The sequence below is a fragment of the Moesziomyces antarcticus genome, assembly GCF_000747765.1.
Source record: "Moesziomyces antarcticus DNA, scaffold: scaffold_v10019, strain JCM 10317, whole genome shotgun sequence".
In the NCBI taxonomy this organism is placed as follows: domain Eukaryota; kingdom Fungi; phylum Basidiomycota; class Ustilaginomycetes; order Ustilaginales; family Ustilaginaceae; genus Moesziomyces; species Moesziomyces antarcticus.
In genome coordinates this window covers 127,243-149,292 of record NW_014638991.1, presented here as the reverse complement: position 1 = coordinate 149,292, position 22,050 = coordinate 127,243, and the positions used below count along the sequence as shown (strand labels likewise).

Genomic DNA, 22,050 nt, shown 5'->3' with positions numbered 1-22,050 from the left:
TTTGCGTTGGCTTTTGAGGCGGCACTCCAGCCAAGGCCAGGCCAACCACTTCTCACCAACTCTGGCACCAGTGGCGACTCTGCTTTCAGATCCCACCACCATCGTCGTCTCAAAGCAGGTCTCGGACGACAAGCAAGGCAACCATGCCGCCAACAACATCCCCGGCCGTCGTCAAGGCCAGTCCGCTCATCAACGAGGGCGGCCTCGTCCACCGCAGCCGCGCACGAGGTCTCCTCAACGCAGACAACCTCCCCGCACTCCAGAACCTGCTCAAGCGTCAGCCCGAAGCATACGTCGAGGAGTTCTCCGCACAATGGAACCACTACCAGTCGCTCCGCAGCATCTTTGCCTCCGACCTCGACGCCGGCCTCGCCATCGCTTCCGCAGGCATCCGCATCAACAAGGACCAGGCGAGCAAGTTTGTATCGCTCATCTCGTTTGTCACCCAGCTCGCTCCGTCCTACCCAGAGATCACGCGTGATCTGCCAGACCACCTCTCCGATTTGCTCCTCAACCACCACGCCGCACTCAGCCCCGACATCCGCGCAAGCTGCCTCCGGAGCTTGATCCTCCTCCGCAACCGCGACGTCATCACCTCCGAGCAGCTCCTCCAGACCCTCTTCCCGCTCCTCAGCGTCACAACCTCGGCCGCCGTCAGGACGTCGGTACAGGCGACCATCCTCCAGGACATCAAGAACGCAAATGCAAAGTCCAAGAACCACCGACTCAACCGTGTCGTCCAAGGCCTTCTCTTTGGCATCGTCCAAAAGGGCATCGATGCCTCCTCCGGTGCTTCCGCCCTGCCTCCTCCCAAAAAGGGCCAGTCGGCCGGCAAGACCGAGGCGCTCTGGGCAGTGCGTCTGGCCGCCAACCTGTGGAAGAAGCAGATCTGGACCGACAGCAAGACCGTCTCGCTGCTGGCGCTCGGCTGCTTCCACCCGCATCCGCGCGTCCAGTCGTCGGCCGTGCGCTTCTTCCTCGGCGACCTCCACTCGGCCGAAGACGACGCCGAGGAGTCCGGCTCGGACGACGACGAGGGGCCGGATGTCGATGCGCTCATGCACGCGCGCAAGGTCAACAAGAAGACGCGCTCCGGCGACAAGAAGATGCGCGCCGCTGCCGCCGTCGCCAAGAAGAAGCGCAAGGCCAAGGCGGAAAACGCACTGAACGGCAGCGACAAGGATACGGGCAACTTTGCTGCGCTCTACCTGCTCAACGACGCGCAGAACTTTGGCGAGAAGCTGTTCGACAACCTCAGCCGCGGCGATCGCGAGAAGCGCCACACGATCGAGATCAAGATCCGCCTCATGCAGCTGCTCAGCCGCGTCATGGGCGCGCACAAGCTCTGCGTGCTCAGCTTCTACTCGTACGTCGTCAAATACCTCGCTCCGCACCAGCAGCACATCACCCACATCCTCGTCTCGCTCGCACAGAGCGTGCACGACCAGACGCCGCCCGACGTCATCACCCCCGTCGTCCGCAAGCTCTCCGACGCATTCGTGCATCCCGGAGTCAGCTCCGAGGTCGTCGCGGCGGGCATCAACAGTATCCGCGAGATCTGCAAGCGCCAGCCATGGGCTATGGACGAGACGCTGCTCGAGGACCTCATCAGCTATCGCAAGAGCAAGGACAAGGGCGTCTGTGCCGCCTCGCGCGGTCTGCTCGCTCTCTACCGCGAGGTCAACCCGGCCATGCTCAAGAAGAAGGAGCGCGGAAAGATGGGTGCGCTTGCCGTCCAAGAGGGTCGAGCGGCCGCGCCGTTCGGTGTCGATCAAGACGAGGTGCACGGAATCCAGGGCATCGATCTGCTCGAGAAGCATCTCGAGGAAGAGCAGCGCAAGGGTGGTGAAGACGATGGCGAGGATGCCGACGACAAGGGCTGGGAGGGTTGGGAGGAGGAGTCGGATTCGGACGATTCGGATGCCGAGTCGGAAGGTGGATGGATCAACGTCTCGAGTGATGATGAAGACGGTGTGTTGCGTCTTTCGGATTCGGACTCGGATGATGACGACGAGACGCGCAAGCGCAAGTGCACGGTCAAGGAACGTCTCATCGCCGCGCGCGAGTCGCGTCAAAAGAAGCGCGCCAAGCTCGAACGCCACACCGCCCGCCAGGCTCGTCGAGACGCAGGCGAAGACGTAGCGACCTCCGACTCTGAATCCGAAGCCGAAGCTGCTGATTCCGATGCTGAAGACGACACCACCACTGGCGCTTCCGAGCTCAAGCAGCAACTAGCTGCCGAAGAGCAGCACATTTCCAAACTGGCTACCACCAAGATCCTCACCCCCGCCGACTTTGCCAAGCTGACTGAACTGCGCATTGCCGCAGCTGAAGAAGCGATTGCCCAGGGCGGTCTAGCCGGCAACCGTGCCAAGCGTCAACTCGAAGAACTCAAGTCCCTCAAGCGAACTACATCGCTCGCAGGAAACTTTGTCGACGAAGGCGATATTCTTGGCCCAAGGAAGAAGGCCAAGGCAACGTACGAGGACCGTATGGCTTCCATCGAAAAGGGCCGAGAAGACCGCGAAAAGTACGGCTCCAAAAAGGGAAAGAAGAACAAGGAAAAGGAATCCTCCTCCACCAACCGCGAAAAGCAAAAGACCAAAAACTTCCAGATGATCGCAAGATCCTGGTCCGTCCGCTCAAAGAAGAACGCAAGTCTCAGAGAGAAGAGTCGCCGTCTCCGAAAGCACGTCGAAACTTCCAAAAAGCGTCTCAAGTAGAACCAAAGCTCCCTCCCCGTCTCTGCATTCCCTTTCGTGTTCTGCAATCTCACTTCATGCCATCCATCTCCCGTCCAAATCCGTGTCCATCCTCCCCTGCACCAACCAAGCCATGGGAGAAAAACGACTTGCAATGACAGACACTCGAGACGACTATATACACGCATTGCCAAACCGGAACCAGAAGACTGCCGCTCTATCCGCACGCCGGCTTGGGCGCATCAGTTGAGCACGCCGCGCCGGTTGCGATGTTGGTGGCTCTCTGTGAACCGGAGGACAAAGTTGACCACCACCGCCGACAGGATGGCCGCACAGAGGATCGTGGGCCCGTACGCGTCAAAGTAGATGTGGCTGCTTTCGCGCTTGCGAATCTTGAGCGCACGGATGACAAAGATGACGCCCGAGTACGCAATGCCCACCAGCGCCACGATCGTGAAGAACGAGCTGGCGATCAGACCCGTACGGTCTCCGGGCGAGCTAAAGTTGAGCAGACCCACCGCGAGCGCCGAGAGGTACACGTTGAACTCGAGCCACTTGAGGAAGGTGCGCTCGTTGGCAAAGTACACCTTGGGCTCGATGCGGATGGGCACGCTCACCTTTTTGCCCGGCTGCGCGTGGAAGTCGCGCACATACTCGACGTTGGGTCCGCGCGGCACCTCTTCGTCCTGCCCCTCGAGCGCGCGTCGTGCGCGCTCGTCCTCGTCGTCCGCCTCGGCATCCGTGTGGTCCTCGTCGTGCTCGTGGCTCGACCCCTTGGTCCTCCAGAGCCTCTGGATGTTCTTGGGCGTGAGCTTGGAGAAGAACTGGTTGTCGTACCGATGCGACGGCGCCAGGATCTCTTCGCGCGACGGCGCCGCCGCCTTGGACTTGGTCTGCGACGCCCGCCGTTCCGTCGCCAGCGCCGCCGAGGCCACCGCAAGCATGCCGCCAGCCACGTTGGACGTCTTGTCCGGGTTTTCCCGGTCCGGGTTCTCCCGGCGCAGGCTCTCGAGCTCCTGCTGGCGCAGCTTGATGTTGCGCTCGCGCTCCTCTCTCGCCTCGCGGATGCGCGGGTCGAAGGCCGAGATGCCGACATTGTCCGCCTCGTGCGTCTCGTCGGCCATGATCTGCCCGCGGTCGTCCTCGTCGTCGCCCGCCTCGAACTCGTCTTCGGAAACCGGCTCGTTGTACGGCTGGTGGCTCGAGCGCGACGCAGGCGTGTCAGGTCGCGACGAGCCAGCGGGGCTGTGCACCATGGAGCTGGGTCGTTCGATGGCGAGGTGGTGAGTGGGCGGCTTGCGGATGTCAATGTCCATCTGCGGCAGCCAGAAAGGAACCAAGTCGACACGGTTGGGCAGCAAGGTGGCACATCCGTGGATGAACTTGGAGAACTTGGGCACGGCCTCTACCAGATGGCTCGAGACCAGATCGCGGATCCACTGCGGAGGCTCCTGACCCAACTGAGTCTGCAGCTTGACCTCAAGGACGCCGTAGGGGAAGCGCTCGATGTCCTCGGCGGGCAGCTGATCGAAGGGGTAGTCGATGCCGATGTCCATGCGCCTCCAGTTGTGGCCGGCGCGCTGACGGCCGTCCCAGTTGTCTTCGCGGACGAGCGAGAGTTCGGTGTCGAGCGAGATGCGCACACGTGCGTCGCCGGGGAGCTGGAAGGCGGTGCGGTTGTAGAAGCTGCGCATGACGGGCTGGAGCTTCTGCGTGAGCACCGAGTACTGCACCTCGTTGGCGAGCTGGAGCATCGAGTCGATCTCCTTGTCGGACTTCTTGCCCTTCTTGCGAAGCGCCTCGAAGGTCTCGTCCATGGTGTAGTCGCCACGCATCCAGGCGTTGACGTTCTCCTCCTTGATGGGGAAGCGCGCCTTGACCGACTTTTCGCCGGTCCAGTCTTCGCGATGCGTCTTGCGCTCCACAAAGATCTGCTTGTTGTCCATGCCTCCGTACCATCGCAGACGGATGGCCTCTGCACCCTCCGTCTTTTCGAGACGGCCGAGGTAGAGCTCGAGGTCCTCGTTGTCGTAGTAGATCGAGGTGATCGCCGAATCCTCCTGCTGATACTCTTTCTCGGAGTTGAAGACGAGGACGGGAAGGTGCTTGAGGATGACGAGCTTGAGAGGCACGATGTTATCGGGGTGCACCCAGTACTTGGTGGTCTGGCGCACGAAGGCCGACTGGTTGCCGCCGGCGCTCGAGTCGCCCTGGACGGGGTTGCCGCGGGTGCGAACGAGGTCGAAGAGCTTGGAGAGCTTGACGATGAGCTGGTCGTAGTTCTCCTTGTAGAAGGGGCGCGAGGAGAGGTAGTGCTGTACGAACTCCTTGCGGAGGAGACGGCCGGTCTGCTTGTCGTGCTTCTTGACGATCTTGTGGAAGCCGGTGTAGTTGAGCTTGGTGAAGAGGGCGAGGTCGTGTACGTCTGCGATGATGATGGCGAGGCGCTCTTCGAGCTCGAGGAAGCGCTCCTCGTAGGCGTCGCTGTCCTCGGTGTCGGTGTCAAACTCGTCGTCGGAGCCGGCGTCGTGAGCTGCGTAGACGTTGTTGCCGTCCGGGCCGACGCTTCTGCGTTTGCGATGCGATCCGTCCTCGCCCTCGGTGTCGGAGCCGCCGCGGGAGGAGGGACGAGAGTTGGCGCGCGAAGGGAGCGAGGTGGAGGAGTTGGGACGCGACGAGACGAGCAGGTTGACTTCGGCCTGGGCCTGCTTGATGCGCTCAGTGAGCTCTTTGACCTTGACCTTTTGGAAATCGTAGACCTTGTCGAGCTCCTTGCTGAGGATGGCGACGAACTCGTCCTCATCCTTGTCTGTCCAAGTGCCGTTGTTCTTTGCCATGCGGTTCTTGATCTCCTTCTTGAGCTCCGAGTACTGGAGGTACTTGTCGGCCCACTCGGCGTAGAGCGAGGTCTTGATGGTGCGACCGAACTTCATGGTGACGATGGATCCAGAGCGAGTGTGAGCAGGACAAGTGGTGAAAGCTGTCTCGGGTGAAAGGTAGACGAGTTTGCCTGTGCTCGCAGCAAGGCAGAGCGGATGGCTAGGTAGGCGGCTTCACGTGAAGGTCGCGGTCGGAGATGGCTGCAGGCCGAGGTGGATGTGCGTGTATATCAGATGCAGCGTAGGCAGAGATGCTGAGGGATGGCGCGCCAGCTGCAGACGAGACAAGGTGATCCTGGCGAGGGTGCCAGATACGAAGGGCTTGGGAAGGGCGCGAGAAGATGGTGGAGTGGGCGAGCGAAGAAGCTGGTCGGAAAGGCGGCCTGAGCGGTGACGGGTCGGCGAGGCCGATGCGCAGAGGAGCCAATGCACGATGCAGCGGAAGCACCGATGGAGCGCCACAGCAGTGAACAGAACAGAAGCGGATGAGCCTAGTGGGCGAAAGAAAGAAGAGAGAGAGTGAGAGCCGCACGAGGGAGAGAAAGGAAGACAGACAGGTGCATCGGAAGCAGAAGCGGCTCAGGACGCGAGCCGAGCATGGACCATGATCAATCACAAGCACCTCGATGCGTGCATTTCACACAGAGCTGCAGGCGAGCCACCAAAAACACAATTTCTCAAAATGACGCCTGGCTGGGGGCGTGTGGAATTTTGCGGCGAGGCCGATGCAGCAGGAGCAGGCGCTGCTGCTGCTCGCTTTCGAGCGGGAATTTCGATTTGCAGGCGGTCGACAAGGGAACGTGCCAAGACTGCATCTGGCTCGCTCCACTTGTCACATCGCGCCCTCTCGCAAAGCTTGGTCTGGATTCGGAGCAGCCGAAGCAGACAAGCCCAGGCACCATCGTAACTCTGAGCGTCCCTGCTTTGCATGCTCAGAGCTCACGACCGGTGTCTTGGCCGAGCTTGGCATGCTCATGGAATCACGCGGGACGTAGAACCGTGCGGCAACGTGGGAGGCCATCCCACGTTGGCGACTTTGCACATCTGTTTGCATCGCGACCCGCCTTGTCGATCTCTGCCCTCGTCTAGCCTGTTCCACGCCGCTCCAGTCAGAGCGCCAACATGCAGCCTCATCCGCCAGCCCAATCACAAGTCTGAGCTGCCTCTTCGGGAATCCAACCGACGGCCCGGCTTCGGCCCATCCGCGAATCCGGCCCTCAACTGCCGCTTCTCCCGAGCCGCTCGAGACACCCACCCATTCTATGAACCCAGCCTCAGCGTCCGAAGGCTCGCCGTGGTGCTGTACTGAACTCCCTCCTTGCCGTTCTCGCTCTCATGTTTCGCTCCCACGCTTGCTGCGCATGCTCGACGGTCGATGATTGTAGCCCAGTGGTGCCGTGAAAATGAAATTCGCCGTCGAGTCGACGCCCAGCGCTTTTCGAGCCCAGCAGCGAATCACCGCGCTCCGTTGATCCACGTGCCCTCTTTGCCAACTCGCCCCGCCTCGCTTGACGGGCTTCTATCGCTAAATTCGCCCATTCGCACGCATCACCCGATACACAGCTTCGAATCCCGATCAATACCACCTTCCCCTTCGCTCCTCAACCTCCATCTTCGCACTCACACAGCCGAACACCTACCCACGGCTTCGCCATCACATACATCCACAGTCGTCCGGTCGCACAAGATGCCAAAGCGAATGCTCCGATTCCATGCGAAAAAAGGGTATAAAAGTGCTGGCACTCGCCAGCCGTCTCTGAAGGTATATCCAGAAATGTAGCTCCTAGTCCGGCTGCGTACCGCGGCGGCGTACGCTAGCTATTGAGAAGACCCCGGATGGCCATGCGACCGGCGCCCTCGGGTGCGTCAGCCAGCGCAACCTTGTCGTCGTGTGCCTGACGCAGCATCTGCTCCTGCTGCTGCTGTTTGGTGTTGGCGAGCGTCTCGCGCGCCTCCTGCAGCACCACGCTCGACGGGCGCGACGACGCTGCCCAGGGCTCCATCTCGACGTCCTCCACCATCTGCGCACGCACCCGGCCGGCCGCACGCGGACTGGTCGAAGCATCCGGCTGCATGCGCCTCAGCACGTGCGCGTGCGCTTCTTCGCCCGCCCCATCCATCTCGGCCTGCGGCATCGAGTTGGAACGGCGAGGCGAAGACGATTCGAGCCCGCCGATCGTGTGTCCACGAAAGCGCCCGAGCGCCTGCACTCGCTCATCGTTCGCACCACCGCCCAGCTTGGTCTGCAGCACCGACGGCATGTCGACACGGGTGCGGTCCGACGACGAGCCGCTGATCCTGCGATCCGAGAGCGGAGTCGAGTACGGTGCATACGCAGTCCGCGCATTTGCCTCATTGCGGCTCGCACCGATCGACGTCTTGCGGCTCACCGGCGCGGTCAAGGCGTGCTGGCTCGGACCCACACGGCGGTGCTCCACCGCAGTGGGATCCATCGAGTCCGAGTAGCTTCGCTGTCGGCTGAGTGTCTTGTGCTGGCTGATCTCCGCCGAGGAACGGCGAGGCGCCGACCTGCCGTCTGCCGACGACACCGACGAGGTCGCTGCCATCGCAGCCGCGCCCGCGACTCGAGCAACAGCACCCTCCTTGGCTGCCGCATTCTCGGTCTCGACCAGGCGCTCGACGTCGTCAAACTCGTCGTTGTGCGTACGCTGGCCCGAACGGATCTGCGCCAGCACCACGGGATGAAGCGTCCACCAGCCTCCCTTGCCACGTGCCGCCTGACTCTGCGATGGATTGCCGGAAGAGCAGCTGTCGTAGATGTCCTGCGCGGTGCGCGCCTTCTTGATGAAGATCTTGCCGAGCGAGAGGTTGTGTCGCACCGTGTTCTGCCAGCCCTGCGAGTCGGGACCCGCCATGGGGTACCCCGAAAAGTTGCTGCTGATCCAGGTGTAGATCTCACGAAGCGTCATGCGGCCTTCCGACGACGAGGCGATGGCCTGGGTGATCATCGACGAGTACGAATAGGGTGGTCGCCTCCTTCGTCGGCTGTGCGCGATGCGGTCGACCGGCGCGTTCCGCTGGGGCGCGTTGGCCACATACGTGCCGGCGGATCCCGGCCTCGGCTGCGAGGTATACTCGGCGTGGAAGCCATGGTCCTGCGTTGCGCCAGCACCGAGATAGGTGTCTGGCGACGCGGCGACCGGATGATGCGCCGCGGCGAATCGTTCGCGGTCGATCTGCTCCAGCCGCGACATGCCGGGGTGGTGGTGAATGGGTTCCAGTCCCGGAGCGCGAGCAGGATGCATGGGAGGCTGTCCCACAGGATAGGAGGCCTGATGGTAGCGCGCCATCTCCGACTCGGGTGAGATGGCCTCGCCGTGCATGCCTGTCGCAGGACGGTAGCCGTAGTCGCGCGGGTCATTGCGAAGTCCGGGCGCATAGGATACGGAAGGAGGGCTGGCGGCCAAGTCGCCGTTCTTGTGCTTCTGTCGTGTCCAGTCGGCCGCTGCTGCCGGTCCAAAGTAGTCGTTGCGGACGCGTGCTTCGGCAGGCGAACGTCCCTGACCGTGAAGCGATGGTACGGCCATGCCTGAAGCCGAAGGCATCGAAGCCTCCTCCATCGAAAGCCCCTCCATGTTGAGCGGAGAGACAGGCGTGCCAGGTCTCGATCGATACTGGCCTGGGCGTGCCATGACAGATGGGTTGCCGTGCTGGGCTCCCGAAATGCGGCGAGGCACCTGCATGTGAGGGTCCTGGCTCGGACTGAGCGGAGCAAAGAGGATGGGCGATTCTCGCGACGATGGGCGAAGGCCTGGCGAGTGATGCCTGTGCGCATACATCTCACCACCATGGTTGTGGTAGCCGTCGCGGAATGAGCGGCCCTCGTCCCACGACCGCGGTGGCAGCGGCGACTGCTCATCGTACTTGACGTGGACGGGGCCGTGCGAAGGAGTGTGCTGCCTTGCGCCGATGAAGGAGCTTCCTCGGACACGAGTGGTGTCGGGGTGTGGCAGCGTCAGAGTGCTGGAGCGGCCCCGGTTGCGGCTGGGACCGATGCCTCCGATCCTCTCGACGTCGCGCGAGGGATGTGTCGGAAGTGCCGAAATGTTGAGCGGTTGCGCCTCTGCGCGTGACGAGGCTCGTGACCTGGCGTCGGGCGCAGGATGCAGGGGCTCGGATCGATAGGACGGTGATGTGTTGTGACGCAGACCGTGGGCGAGCGGATCAAGAGGACCGTAGTCGGGAGCGCGCGTCAGGGGCATTGCTCCAGCTTCGAGCGGGGCAGGCGGACTGGGACCCTGTGCACCGCGTGACGTGGACATGTAAGGATGGTGCCAGGAGCGCTGTCGCGACTGAGGGCTGGGCCTCTGCTCGAGAGGATGCGGTCCTGCATCTGCAAGGTAGTGCGAAGGTGTGTGCTGGTATGGAGGCGCTTGGCGTCCAGGAGGAGGCGTGGTGTAGCGCCTGGCGCCAGAGCCCTCCATTTGCGACGGATAGGCAGGCGTGCCGCAGTGGGCAGGGTGGAGCGTCGAGGTGATGTGGTGTGGCTGTGGGCGAGCGGCGACGTCAAAGAAAGGGGGTGAGCGCGGTCGTAGTGAGGTGAGCATCGGACAGATTGCAAGACCGCGCGCTCGCGCCTCGTTCAAAGCAAGCGTATGCAGACACCTGGACCGGTGTCGGAATGTGGCGTGGAAAGTCGCTGCTAGGAGCTAGGTCCTCGGACGCGCATCGAGTCGAATGCAGATGGAAGACAGGGTGTGGTGTGCTGAGAATCAACGAGGGCGTGTAGCGTCGAAGGTGACCGCGCAAAAGAGCGGAAGTGCCTGACGTTGCGAGTGTCGGAACAGCTCCGATGCGACGGAAAGCTCGCCCTCTTCGAGGATGCGACGGATCAGCCGCGAGCGCCGTAGCAACAAGCCGACTTGGGAAAGTGGAAGTCGGTGGCTGGTGGAACTGAGCTGGCGCACGGTTGTATGCGAGTAGAGTGGTACGTGGTGGCAATGGAAAGTCGAATTGGCGACACTGGCTGGGTAACTGCTGGCTTATGGTCAAGAGGTGTCGAAAAAGAGTGAAGATGGTCGAGATATCAAGTGACGAGCCGTATGGAGCTGTTGAGCGTGACGAGATTGGGGTCGTGCTTAAGGGAACGGTCGACCGACTTTCGAGGATGAGGGAATGGCTAGAGTGGTGGTGAAGCAAGAGGTACAAGCAGGGACAAGCGCGAGACCAGCAGGGCCACAACACCATTAGCCGCCTCGAAGGACGAGTGGGTTCGAAATCAGCCCGGCCTTTCGGACAGGCGGCGAGGTTTAGGCGCCACCGCAACAGCAGCAGCAGTGTGCGGAGCTTCCGACGGCGTTGGCGAGACGGAGAAGCCGCCGAAGAGAGACGAGAGAGATGCCAAGCAGTGGCGCGTTCCGAACCACTGGGCGGCGGGGCGGCGCAGCCAGCTGATGCGCAGGGCGAGCCGAGAGCGGTCAACGGCAGTACGGCCACTTTGGGTGTTGGATGCGGCTAGGATATGCAGGTGGTTGGGCTGCAAGTGAGCGAGGCGAGGGGAGAAAGCCACTTTGCCTTGCCAAGGGTCGACGGGTGGCAGGCGTGCGATGCGCAGAATGCTTACCGGCCAGGAGGCGAAGAGGGGTGCTGTCGTTGCTTCGACCCCGTCCAGGCGTGCGTCTTCCGGTACGGCTGTGCCCGAGCTCTTTGGGTGCACATCCGAGGCTGCTGGGCACGGCAGATGGGACGCCGCGACTGGCCGACTCAGACGGGGGCGATCCGTTCAAATGCGGTTGAGCCGAGAAGGGAGCCACTCCAGCCGGGAGACCGACACCCAAAAGGGCCACCCAAGAATCAAGCTCGGGGCACACAAGCGCCAAACTCAAATTTGGCCGCCCCCAATCCACCAAAAAAAAAAAAAAAAGCTGCGAAAGCTGCATCACGGCATGAGGGGGAGGTGGCTGAATACGCGAGCTGCAGAAGTGGATGTGGATGTGGATGTGGATGCGTGGCTGGGTGGGTGGATGCATGGAGGCGTGCGTGTGTGTGTGTGTGGCTGGGCGGAGGCGGCGGGGCTGGACTCACCCGCGCGAAGCGAGCGACACTCTGGGGCAGCGCCGGCGACTGTGCCCAAACCCAACCAAGGCCATGCATGCATTGTAGCCCTTGCCGTTGCACCTACCCAAGACAAAGGGTAAGACACGGCGAGCTAGACGCCTGGGCCTCCGCCTCCTCGATCCCGACGTTGAACTAGTCTGACCACCGGTGTGGCCAAGCGCTGAGAGGGTGGGGGCGCTTTCGGTGCTGATGCTCTCCAGCGTTCGGCAACACATCGGCAGACACGTCGGATGCCAAAAGTGGCATGCAGATTGGCTTGATGCGCGATCCGCAAGGGCTCGAGGGTGAGAAAAAGCATGCGGTGCGCCCGTCTGTCATCTCGGGCTGGATTCGATTTCCACTTCCAACTCCAACTCCAATCCCAATCTTAATTTTTTTTTTCCCGCGACTAATCTTATTCTTTCTCTTGTTATGAGTCTATTTATTTATCCTATATATTATTTGTCTTACTCTCGAGTCGAGTCAAGCCCAAAGCGAGAGGAGAGGATGCAGAATCCCATGGCAGGTGTTCGCCGTCAACAAAGTGCGCGCTCAGAGGCCGAAGCGCAGCCGCCGCGTCCGGGATCGGAGCTTCACGAGGCGCCTCATGCAGAAGCCACAGAGTTGCCAGGTCGAAAAAAGCGCGCCAGAACAGCAGACAAAGACAGCACGGAAGCTGCATCCAGAAAAATTCCAGAAATCGAACCTCTGAACTGTCGCGATGCAGATCTAGCTGTATGCAGCCTTGTGGCGCGCCGGTGTGGTGTGGTGCGGTGCGGTGCGGTGCGGTGCGCTCGACGCTCCCACGCACGCCCACCTCCGCGCGCAGCCGGGCCTGCGTGGTTGACTCGTAACCAAGCAGAAGGTACAGCTCGCCGCCACACGCGCACGTCGCCCAAACCTCGGCGTTGGTGGCAAGCAGATTTGCATCCAAGCACCCTGCATCACCTGTGCTTTCGCTCTTGGCCCTTTGTTGGTTTGCATTTCTCTCCATCTCGAGGGCAGACCAAGTCGAGTGAAGACGATACTGCAACTCACCAAGACTTTGCGCCGACTCGATCAATCGTTCCACTTTCCCTCGGTCCTCGAAGTGGGCGCTGGTGTCAGAGCGCCGTCGCCTGCCCTTCCGGCCCGAGACATTTAGCATTGTCGTGCGATCGTGATGATGATGTGAATTCGACTGTGAGTGGATCTGCGAGGATCGTGTTCGGGAACTTGGTTTGGCAATCCGATTGCACGCAACCGGTGGCAATCCGCGGGCGTTTCCCCTTTTTGCGCGTTTGGGCCCTACTTTTGGTCAAACATAGTGACCGGGGCCTCATTCTGTCCTGCAGCCTTGTTGTTGCCGCATTGCCTCTTGACACCGTATATTCGGCCTGCAATCTACCATCTATCATCTTGAGCCTGTCAACCAGCAAGACCAGGCCTAGGCTGAGGATCCCCGGAAAGCGCTGGATACGAACACCGCTTGCCGTATTTACGGTGGATGAAGGCCAATGTCGTAGGAGAGTGCGAAAACTGGATTTGGTCGGCGTGGTGTTGGGCTGCAGGCGCGGCAAGGCGGTTGTGGACGCGGGCGGCGGCTAGGTTTGACGTGGGTCTTTGGAAGGGGCCCGCGCGAAAACAAGAGGAGCGAGCGGAGTCAAGAATGCATGCATGCACTGAAACCCCATCTGTAGCCTCGATTGCGAATTCGTAATCGCATCCGGAGAAGCCCTCCCGTCCATCTTTTTTTCCCCCAGAAGCCCTCCCGTCCATCTTTTTTTTCCCCGGCTTCGGTGCAGGGTGTGGCGTTCAGTTGTCGGACGCTCATCGACATGGTTCTCAAAACCTTTCTATGATTGTCCATGCCATCTTCGCACTCACCTCGTGGCATCAGTGTCTGGCAGGATACGAGCCCACTTCACAGCAAACGCGACGGCACTGCCAGCAAGCCTTCGCCACCTTGAACCTCGACGGGGATGTCATTTTCTACTCTTGTTTTATTTTATATCATCTTTTTTTTTCGGATTCGCTCGGATCGGTGGCGGCTGCCCGCTTCTGCGTAAAAATCAATTTGGGTAAATCGCTGCGCTCCGTCGCGAGAACTTGGGCCCCGCTGTCGTCCTGCGTGTCGCTTGACCCGGGCCGGTGACATTGACAGCCATATTGACTTGTGAGGGCTAGACCGTTCATGCTCGCTGGTACCGCCATCCATTGTTCACAATTGTGGTTCGCGGGGATCGCAATTTGTCTCCGCTGGCTCGGGTCTCAACGCCCACGGCGGTGTCCAGTCCAAGAGCGTATTGTATTTCCAGCAACTTTAAAGTAGCGTGAGGAAGCGTCTGCATGCAGCTGCTTGGCTCGCTAGCCGAGGACGGCGTTTGCTTTTGCTCAGCTCGGCAGGCGCAAAGACTTGCCGTCACTTTCTGAAAATCGTCCAGGGCATTGGACACGCACCGCGCCACCCGTCTTTGCTGGCGATCGGCACTCGGCGTCAATGGGCAATCCGGGCAGCAGCGGAGAGAGCAACAGAGCCGAGCCGTGCATCCTCACGCGCCATCGAGTCGGCCAACCCGAGACCCCGTCTGCAGCCTGAGCGCCCGCCGATGCGATCCCGGGGTCCCGGATGTGTGCCTGTTCCCACAAAAGACTCCTCTCGGTAGCCAGATTCCGGGGTTTGAGATACGGCGAGCTCACTGCCAGGGCAGAAAGGTCTGCCGTCGCAAAGAAAAAAATTAGCGAGCACTTCGAGCCAAGGTGGGCCGGGAGGAAGCAAGCGACAACGGCAAGGCGAACCGCGGCAAGGTGTGGCAACTCAACGTGTAGACATTCCGGCATGCATTGAGGAGGTGCAGCCGGTATGGACGGCTATGCGGGGCGTCAGGTCGGAGTACGGCTTTGTCCGCTCGCTTTGGTCTGCCCTGCTGTTGGCGCGTCAAATCGCCCGCAGTGGCCCCGACAACGGCGCGGGCCGGCAAGCGTTTACGGACCAAGCGAGCGCACCGCATTTGCCCAATGCAGCAGCAAGCAATGAGGATGCTGCAGCAGCAATCAGCCGGCTGGCTCGTGTACGTGTCGTGAGCTGCAATACCGTGTCCCGACTCAGCAGGCGGTTCAAACCCGGTTTCTGGAAAGGTTCTCTCCTCTCTGCGCCGTTCCGCTCCCCGTTGCCGCGAATAGAACACAGCAGTAGAGATGGCCTGAAAGATATGAGCTTGGTCCAAGGGAGCGGTGGCGAAAGGTCCAAAAATAACGACCTGCAAGAGGACTTCGCTTATCTCGGTTCAACATCGACGTGCAAGACGGAGTCACAGAGGGTCCTCGACAAGCTGGCGGTGTCACGGCCCTTGCGTCAAGCCCTGCAACGGTTCGCTGCTGCCCGCGCGAGGTCGCTACGATCCAGGCACCCACGCTAAGCAAGCGAGTCGATCCGAGCTGTAAGTTACACGCGAAAAGCACGCAGGTTTCCCGTCGCCATCGTGGTCGCGGTCGGCGTCGCTGCTGCTGCTACGAGGCGAGCGACGGAGAGCTGAAAGGAACCGCCTGTAAGTTGATTTTCGCATCGGGTGATGCACGAGCAGAAGGGTCACACGAGACATCAGCTAGAGTTTAGGCCGCCCGGAGAGACGGGCGGGCATGTCTCGTCTTATGCTAGCTGCTGTAGGTTTCAAAGTGCCAAAGATAGTTGGCAGTCGCGTTGAGACGGGAGAGACCACAGCTTTCGAGGCAAGTCGTGGTCCAGGGCCAAGCTACTGTATTCTGAGCTACAATTCTTATGCTCCAAACGTTATGCTTGGGTCCCCAAGTCATTCGACTTTTGGCAGCTTCGAATTACAATGCTGTCATGCTGTCATGCTGACCTGCTGACTCGCGACACACGATTGATAGATCGAGTGTGGCTGTAGGATCCAGGTGGCAAGACACGGCCGGAGGGTGACGCATGAGCAGACCAAGGGAAGGCGCGATGCAACCGAAAAAAAGGGTCTACAGAAAGGCAGTGGGCGATGTTTGTCTTGCATGCAGGCGAGGCAACAAAGTTAAGTGCCTGTCTTGAAGGGGGGGAAGAAGCTGGGCGGTCAACTTTGCGTTGACTGGATGTACAAGAGCATCGCGAGGCCAAATATGTCGAGACCTGAGTCAACGTGCCGACGGAAGCGGCCCAACCAGGCTTACAGCCCGGCACGGCACTGCAAGGCACTGCACCACAGCGCATCTCGCATTTTGCTAGATCTGGGCTGCACGTCTCGGCTCGGCTGCTTCGTCGCGCGACCAACGGTGTGGGCATGACAGCCCTATTTGGCCTCCCAACAGAACGCTCCTACCCCCTTGCATCCGACAGCAGCTCTTTGCCTAAGCCGCAAGGAAGGTCCAAAACCTGACACGGTCGTCCAAAGTCATCGTCGACGGAAGCATCCGACAAAAAGTCCAACCCGCTTGCGCTCCGCAAGCCAGCATGAACCGGGCAGAGAACGGTTGCCACAATTGACGTCGGAGAAGGTTCGGTTCAAATTTTTCCCAAGCCATGCCTACGCCATCCACCATGGGCGAGATGATTGCCTGAGAAGATCGGCATTCGCGCCGAAAGCTGACCGCGCCCGTTCGTCGGCAGGCCCAGAATTCGGTGCCAAGATTCTGTTGGCCGGCGCGAACGCGCGGGACCCTCCGACGATTTTCTATACAGCGCCAGCGCAGTGTTTGGTGCCCAATGTGGCTTGAGGCCATGACCGCCGAATTTGCAACATTAGGCTCGGCTCGCATCGCGACATGCAGCCTTATTATTATTATAATACCATTGTGATGGCTAGCTTGGGTGCAGGCGAGCCAAACGAGGAAAGTCGGAAGATGCGACATCTGAGTCAGGCACTGGAGCGCATGAGCTTGCAGTAAGGCCTTGGATTGTGTGCAGCAGCCGATTGACAGTCCGAATTGTCGGCCGACCTTCTGTGTGGTGTGGGGGTGCGGCCCAGATATAATGTAAGCGAGACGTGATGGGCGCGCGTACGGTGCTTTACCACTGTTTGTGGACAATGTAGAACGCCCCCTAACCCGGACAATGTGCCTCGGCTCCACCAACCCACCAACACCATGCCGAGATACCGTCGTCGTACGAGACAAAAGGCGTGGCGTATGGCGTTCCTCGCCCTTGCAGTGCAACATGTGCGAGCACATGCCACCGGACGTTTGCGACCTTTGTGATGACTCGCTGCCATTGAGAGTCGGGTGGCAGCTTCTTTCCATCGGAAACCTCGCTGCATAGGCGACGTCCATTGTTGCAGAGCCTCGGCGCAAGAGCGGTGTTCGAAACACACGCCCCGGGGAGCACATGCACACGGCGTCCCGAGCCAAAGGATGCTGCTGCACATGTCAAGACACTTTGAGCGTAACTCGTCAGCCATGGACCAACTTGCGGGAACGCGCGCGATGGGTGCAATTCCGGATCAAGGACCTTCGAAAATCTCACTCCGCTCCAAGTCTTCGATCCGACGATCGCAAGACCCAGGCTGTCCTCCAACATCGCCTCGCAAAAGTCGCACAACCACTCAACAAGCCGCGAACCGACCGTTTTTCCAGCAGCAGCATGGTCATTTTCACAGCCACGTTGCAGATCGTGTCGTGAGCACCACTTGCCGCGACGGGCTGTTGTCGCTTGACCAAAGTTTGTTCTCCGTAGTTTTGGAATCTGCTGCTGCCGCGGCTTTGCTCATGGCAGCCGACAGTATTGACCAGTCAACAAGCTCCGATTCGCTCCGCAAAGGGACGCAGGATGGTATCTCCGGTGCAGTGATTTGCAGCGAGCGATCCAGCTCCGCGCCGAGTCGCCAGATATCCTCTACTGTAAGTTGGCACGAATAGCGAACTCGAGCCCAAAGTCACCAGAGTTGGGAATTCCGCTTTTCCGAGATTATTAATACCAACTTCTCGGTGCAATGCGGATCGGGGACCGGCGAGCAACCGCAAGCCCGGTGTACGAGGCCCAGAATCCAGGATTCGCCAGCCACATTCCTCGCTCCTCGTTTTCTGAGACGTTTGGTTTCGCAAGCCACGCTAGTTGCGAGATGGTCGATTAAAGGGCCCTTGCGCGCCATCAATCGATTCGCTCGCTGTCTATGCGCGCACGGCGACTGGCAGATCGGCTGATCAGGGCCTTGCCGATCTGGCTGCGAGAGACGAAGGTGTCACGACGACGAAGCTGGAGGCTGGTGCCAAAAGAAGAAGAAAAATTCGGCAACGTCATTTTCGGGCAGTGCAGACTTGTGCCACTCGCTTGGCGATCGAATGGAGGACAGGCGGAAGCGAGCATGACGACCCTTGTCTTCGGCTCGCACGTTGGGCTCGCATCCAAAGAAGCTAGCCGACCAGGGTGATCGCGGAGGGATTGCCCGAGCACTGCCCCCCTTCCAACCGAAGCGAGGGTAGGGGCTGTCGCCGGGAAGATGCCTCCTTGGCGCTGACCGCCATAGATGGCTGCTGACGTGGTTACGATTAGCCATATTCCTGCGGGGAGGGTCATGTTGTCTCGCGTAATAGTGCGGATGGCATCAATTTGGGATGGTCCATGGACCTTAGACCTCGCTAACCTAGATTTGGGCGTCGGAGCTGGATGGGGGATCGTGGTGCGACCTCGACCAAATGCCGAAACGCCAGCGGGCTCATCGCGATCATCGCCAACCCGCCACTGACGCGTTCCCCTCAGCATCGTTGGCACCTTCGCTTCAGCAGCGCAAAGTCTTGCTGGGTCGGATTCGCATAAAGTGGAGCCATTTGCAGTCGTCGTCATGAGGAGTGCCACAACAGGCGTCGCGAGACGCCTAAATTTTCGGCGTTTGCGAGCGTGGGAAGCACGCCAATCGTAGCTCGGTCCTCGAAGCTGTGGTGACGTCTCGAGGCTTCCACGCCTCGCGAGGCACAGCCGAATGCTCTTCGACTCACGAGATGCAACTGCCAGCGACATTCTGGGTCGGCAATCACAGGACGGTGAGTGCATGGTGGCTGCGTCCTCCCACAAACACCCGAGCCGATTGAGTGGGGTGAAAATTGTCGGAAACGCCTCCGACTTTGCCAGTCCGCGATGACGAGGCGGCTCGCCCCGTTCTTCCTCGCCCGCCCGCCCGCTTGTCGTTCGCAGCACCAAGAGCCGCGAGGGCTGAGCTCGCTGCCTGCGTCGAGCTGCTCCACATGCTTGCGCAACTTTCCGAGCATCGTACCGACTCCCGACAAAATGTCAGTGGCAGTGTGGGGATGTGATCTAGCTTTCACGTGGATCGGTGCGCTCTTGCATCGGCACGCACGCCGAGCTCGCCAAATACCCCAGTTCGGCCTCGTGCCATGCTGCACGTACGCTCTCTTCGGCAACTGCATCGCACGAGCGGAGTCGAATCCGAGCCGACACACACGAGAGCGCCCGAGTCTAGATCCACGTTGGTGAGCTCCGAGTGGCGAGCTAAGCGCCCACGATAGACGCGTGCTGTATCTTGTGGCGGCTGCCAAAGCGGCTGGATCTGAACTGCCACACGCTCTGCCACACGCTCCGTCGGAGCCTAGAGCACGGCACAGCGCTGTACGTTTTGTCCCGCGACAGGGTCGGAGCGGAAGGCATCTCAAACACGGCCTACAGCACAAGCTAAGCGCCCAATCGGAAGATGGTGAAACCACATAACACGGCCCGCATCTTTTGGGCTGCCGCCGATTCGCAAGATGTCGGGTCGCAGCCGCCCAGCTGCCATGAAGCAGTGTTTGGTGCCAACACTGATGCCAAGCATCGCAAAGCGCCACGCCGATACGCCTGGTTTCGGGCTGGGTGCAACACGGCAGCACGGGCCGCTTGCAGCTTTGCCCACCCCTGTGAGCTGACACGCTCCCGAAGACGGCCAAACAAACGCGTCATGGCTGTTTACCTGTCTGGCTGTGCGTGCCGAATCGCAGTCCGGTTTCGGACCAAAAGCCACCGAATGGTCTGGAATCTCGCTCTCGTTGCCCGTGTTTGGCGCCCCTCCCATCTCATCTTTGCAAGTGGCTCTGAAACGTGCCCGAAACACCCAGGCTCAGGTGTGGACGATGGTGCATCTGGCAGGCTCAGCGAGAGCAACAATGCATATTCGATATCGGGTAAACTTGCGTCGTGGTTGGGTTCGAGCAACCCGAGCAAGCCGAATGGATGCAGCAGCGTAGCTTTAGGCGAAGCGCACAGGAGCAACGGTTTTTGGCGAGCACGAGCTCGGCACCATCCGTCTGGGCTGCGGCGGGTCAAAATCTGTGCCCGAAGAGCAATCTCGGCAGCTAGTGCAGCAGCCGCGCTTCCCGAGTGCGGTCTCGCTCTTCAGTAGATCCCCTCCTCTCTGGCCGAGTACAGTACGCCGCGTGACACCCGCGGAGAGATTGCGGCGGTTTGTCTGCGAACATCACCACTGCCAGCGCTTCAGAGTTTCGCTTAATCTGGTGGCCGTGCCTGTCTCAATGCGGCCAACACGTGACACACTCGCAAGCCAGCCGATCCCACGATCTCGAGAGGCGGAGGCTGGATCCCGATGCCGAGAGGCGATCGAGGATATCGGCGATGCCGACCCCCAATGCCTAGAAGTCTTTTGGACGTCGACGAGGCAGGTCTGGAGGATCTCGACGAGCAAGACAGCCACGGCTGAGGTTTGACCTGAATAACACGCAGACCTTGGTCAGGGCTGACGTGCGACATTGCCAAGGCGAGCCAAAGCAGAGCAACCGAGACGATCGAACGAGCCTCGCAAGCAGACTCTGGCTTCGACGATGTTGCGAAAGAAGTTTCGAGATGATCGACAATGCTATCAAGCGCGGCGTAGCACGGTCAGCTGCAGATGCATGCCCACGCTGTGCTCTCGGGCAGCACTTTTGGCCGAGGCTATTGTCCGACATTGCTGCAGCAGGTGAGAGCGATGGCGAGCGGAAGCAGGGCAAAGCAGGTCGACCGAGCATCGCAAGGATGCGCTGACTCCGACGGTGCTGCGAGACGATATGTGAGACGACTTGGACAATACCGTTTCGCAGCTGCTAGGGCAGGCCCACGCTGTGTTCTTCGGCAAAACGTGCTGAAGCGTTCGATCATGCTACTGCGAAATCATCCTTTGCGCCTCGATGCTGAGCGAGGCCAATGCTATGCGTCCAGCACCAGATGTTGTCGTGACCACGGCTTGCGATCTCCACGCAATAAAGGATTGTGCGCTCTGAATGCCTCAAGCCATTCGAAGGCACGATCTGACCGTCTGGGGTGAGACAGCACGTACGAGCGGATTGAGCGTGTCTGACCATTACGACTGCTGGATCCGACTTGGTTGCTAGAGCTGACGCACATAAGCAGTGGGAATAATGCCCTGTCTAGCGCCATCTTGCGACATGGCACGCCACCAGTCGTCCGAGATCTTTTCGGTCAACCAGACCGTCTCGCCCTCTGTCGCCTGCAAGTCGTCGGCATCCGTTCCATCGCCATAGCTGTCGTCAAAACCGTCAGCATCATACATTCGGACCAGCGTAAAAAACAAGAGGGGTGGGGGTATGGCTTACTCGTAAAGCACTGTGGCTGAACCAATTGTACCTGGAGGCATAACTGGTGCAACAGGTGCAGCGGATGGTGGTGCGGGAACGCTGGATCCTGTTCGTGTTGGTGGTGGAAGCGTCCTTGCTGCTGGTTGTGGTGTTGCTGCGGGGACTTGTGTACTGGACGTTGTCCTCGAGCCTAAATTAAGCGATCCCAATGTCTGTCACCGCGCAACAAAGAGTGTGAGTCAATATGGCTGGTATGGTTCCTGCAGGCAAGGGGGTTGGGGGCTTACCTTTCCGCTCACAAGGCCGGCGGGGACGTTGAATCCGGGTTTCTTGTTGGCTGATGGAGCGGGAGGTGGTGGGCCTTTAGTCAACCCCGTCCGGGCGAATTGGTCACGCAGCGCATTCGATACCGCAGCGCTGGCAGCTGCGCCGGCTGCATTGCCTGCTGCCGCCGTGGCGCGGTCCGTCAATCCGCCCTGCGATGCTGCAGTCGACGCAGGCAACCGGTGCGGCCGCGACGCAAAGTACTCGTCCAGCAAGCTAAAGAACGCCTGCTTCTCGCCAGCGGGCAGATCCGCGATCATCGTATCGCCCACTCGAGCGTGTTCGCCTCGGCAGGGAGAAGGACAGAGGTTGTTGGTCGTCAGGATAGGGGCAGCGAGAGGTGGTGACAAGGTGGGGAAGTCGGCGCACGGTCGTTGCATTTTTGGCGCCCCTCTCACTCCACATTTGGTGTTTGTGGCGGTGGAGCACCACTCGGCCGGTAAAACAACGCACAAGCTTCTCGGCAACTCACACCTTCATGTCATCTTGGGATGCAGCGAAAGGCGGTTGTATGAAAGAGACAAGAACTAGAGTACAGAGAGTGCAAGGACCAAAAGGCTATGAACAGCGAAAAGAAAAAGAAAGTGCAGTAA

General features: G+C 60.2%; 5 protein-coding genes across 5 annotated transcripts; 1 reads left to right on the top strand and 4 right to left on the bottom strand.

Moving 5' to 3' along the window:
• Nucleotides 1-143: 143 nt before the first annotated feature.
• On the top strand, nt 144-2,723 carry PAN0_019d5783 (SDA1-domain-containing protein; the record flags this gene model as incomplete). The annotated part of the gene is made up of 1 exon (XM_014798717.1): nt 144-2,723. The coding sequence occupies one exon, from the start codon at nt 144-146 to the stop codon at nt 2,721-2,723; it is 2,580 nt and encodes an 859-aa protein (XP_014654203.1).
• Nucleotides 2,724-2,944: 221 nt separating this feature from the next.
• PAN0_019c5782 (SPX-domain-containing protein) lies at nt 2,945-5,635 on the bottom strand (the record flags this gene model as incomplete). Its single annotated transcript, XM_014798716.1, has 1 exon — nt 2,945-5,635. One exon carries the CDS (start codon nt 5,633-5,635, stop codon nt 2,945-2,947), a length of 2,691 nt encoding a protein of 896 aa, XP_014654202.1.
• A 106-nt stretch (nt 5,636-5,741) lies between these two features.
• Nucleotides 5,742-6,625, bottom strand: PAN0_019c5781 (uncharacterized protein; the record flags this gene model as incomplete). Its single annotated transcript, XM_014798715.1, has 2 exons — nt 5,742-6,072; nt 6,573-6,625. 2 exons carry the CDS (start codon nt 6,623-6,625, stop codon nt 5,742-5,744), a joined length of 384 nt encoding a protein of 127 aa, XP_014654201.1.
• Nucleotides 6,626-7,395: 770 nt separating this feature from the next.
• Nucleotides 7,396-11,695, bottom strand: PAN0_019c5780 (uncharacterized protein; the record flags this gene model as incomplete). Its single annotated transcript, XM_014798714.1, has 5 exons — nt 7,396-10,089; nt 10,208-10,579; nt 10,638-10,721; nt 10,863-11,246; nt 11,627-11,695. The coding sequence occupies 5 exons, from the start codon at nt 11,693-11,695 to the stop codon at nt 7,396-7,398; spliced, it is 3,603 nt and encodes a 1,200-aa protein (XP_014654200.1).
• A 6,101-nt stretch (nt 11,696-17,796) lies between these two features.
• On the bottom strand, nt 17,797-21,837 carry PAN0_019c5779 (protein that induces appearance of; the record flags this gene model as incomplete). The annotated part of the gene is made up of 10 exons (XM_014798713.1): nt 17,797-18,115; nt 18,199-18,429; nt 18,750-18,828; nt 18,960-19,158; nt 19,234-19,636; nt 20,097-20,191; nt 20,285-20,641; nt 20,941-21,079; nt 21,152-21,345; nt 21,421-21,837. 10 exons carry the CDS (start codon nt 21,835-21,837, stop codon nt 17,797-17,799), a joined length of 2,433 nt encoding a protein of 810 aa, XP_014654199.1.
• Nucleotides 21,838-22,050: the final 213 nt, after the last annotated feature.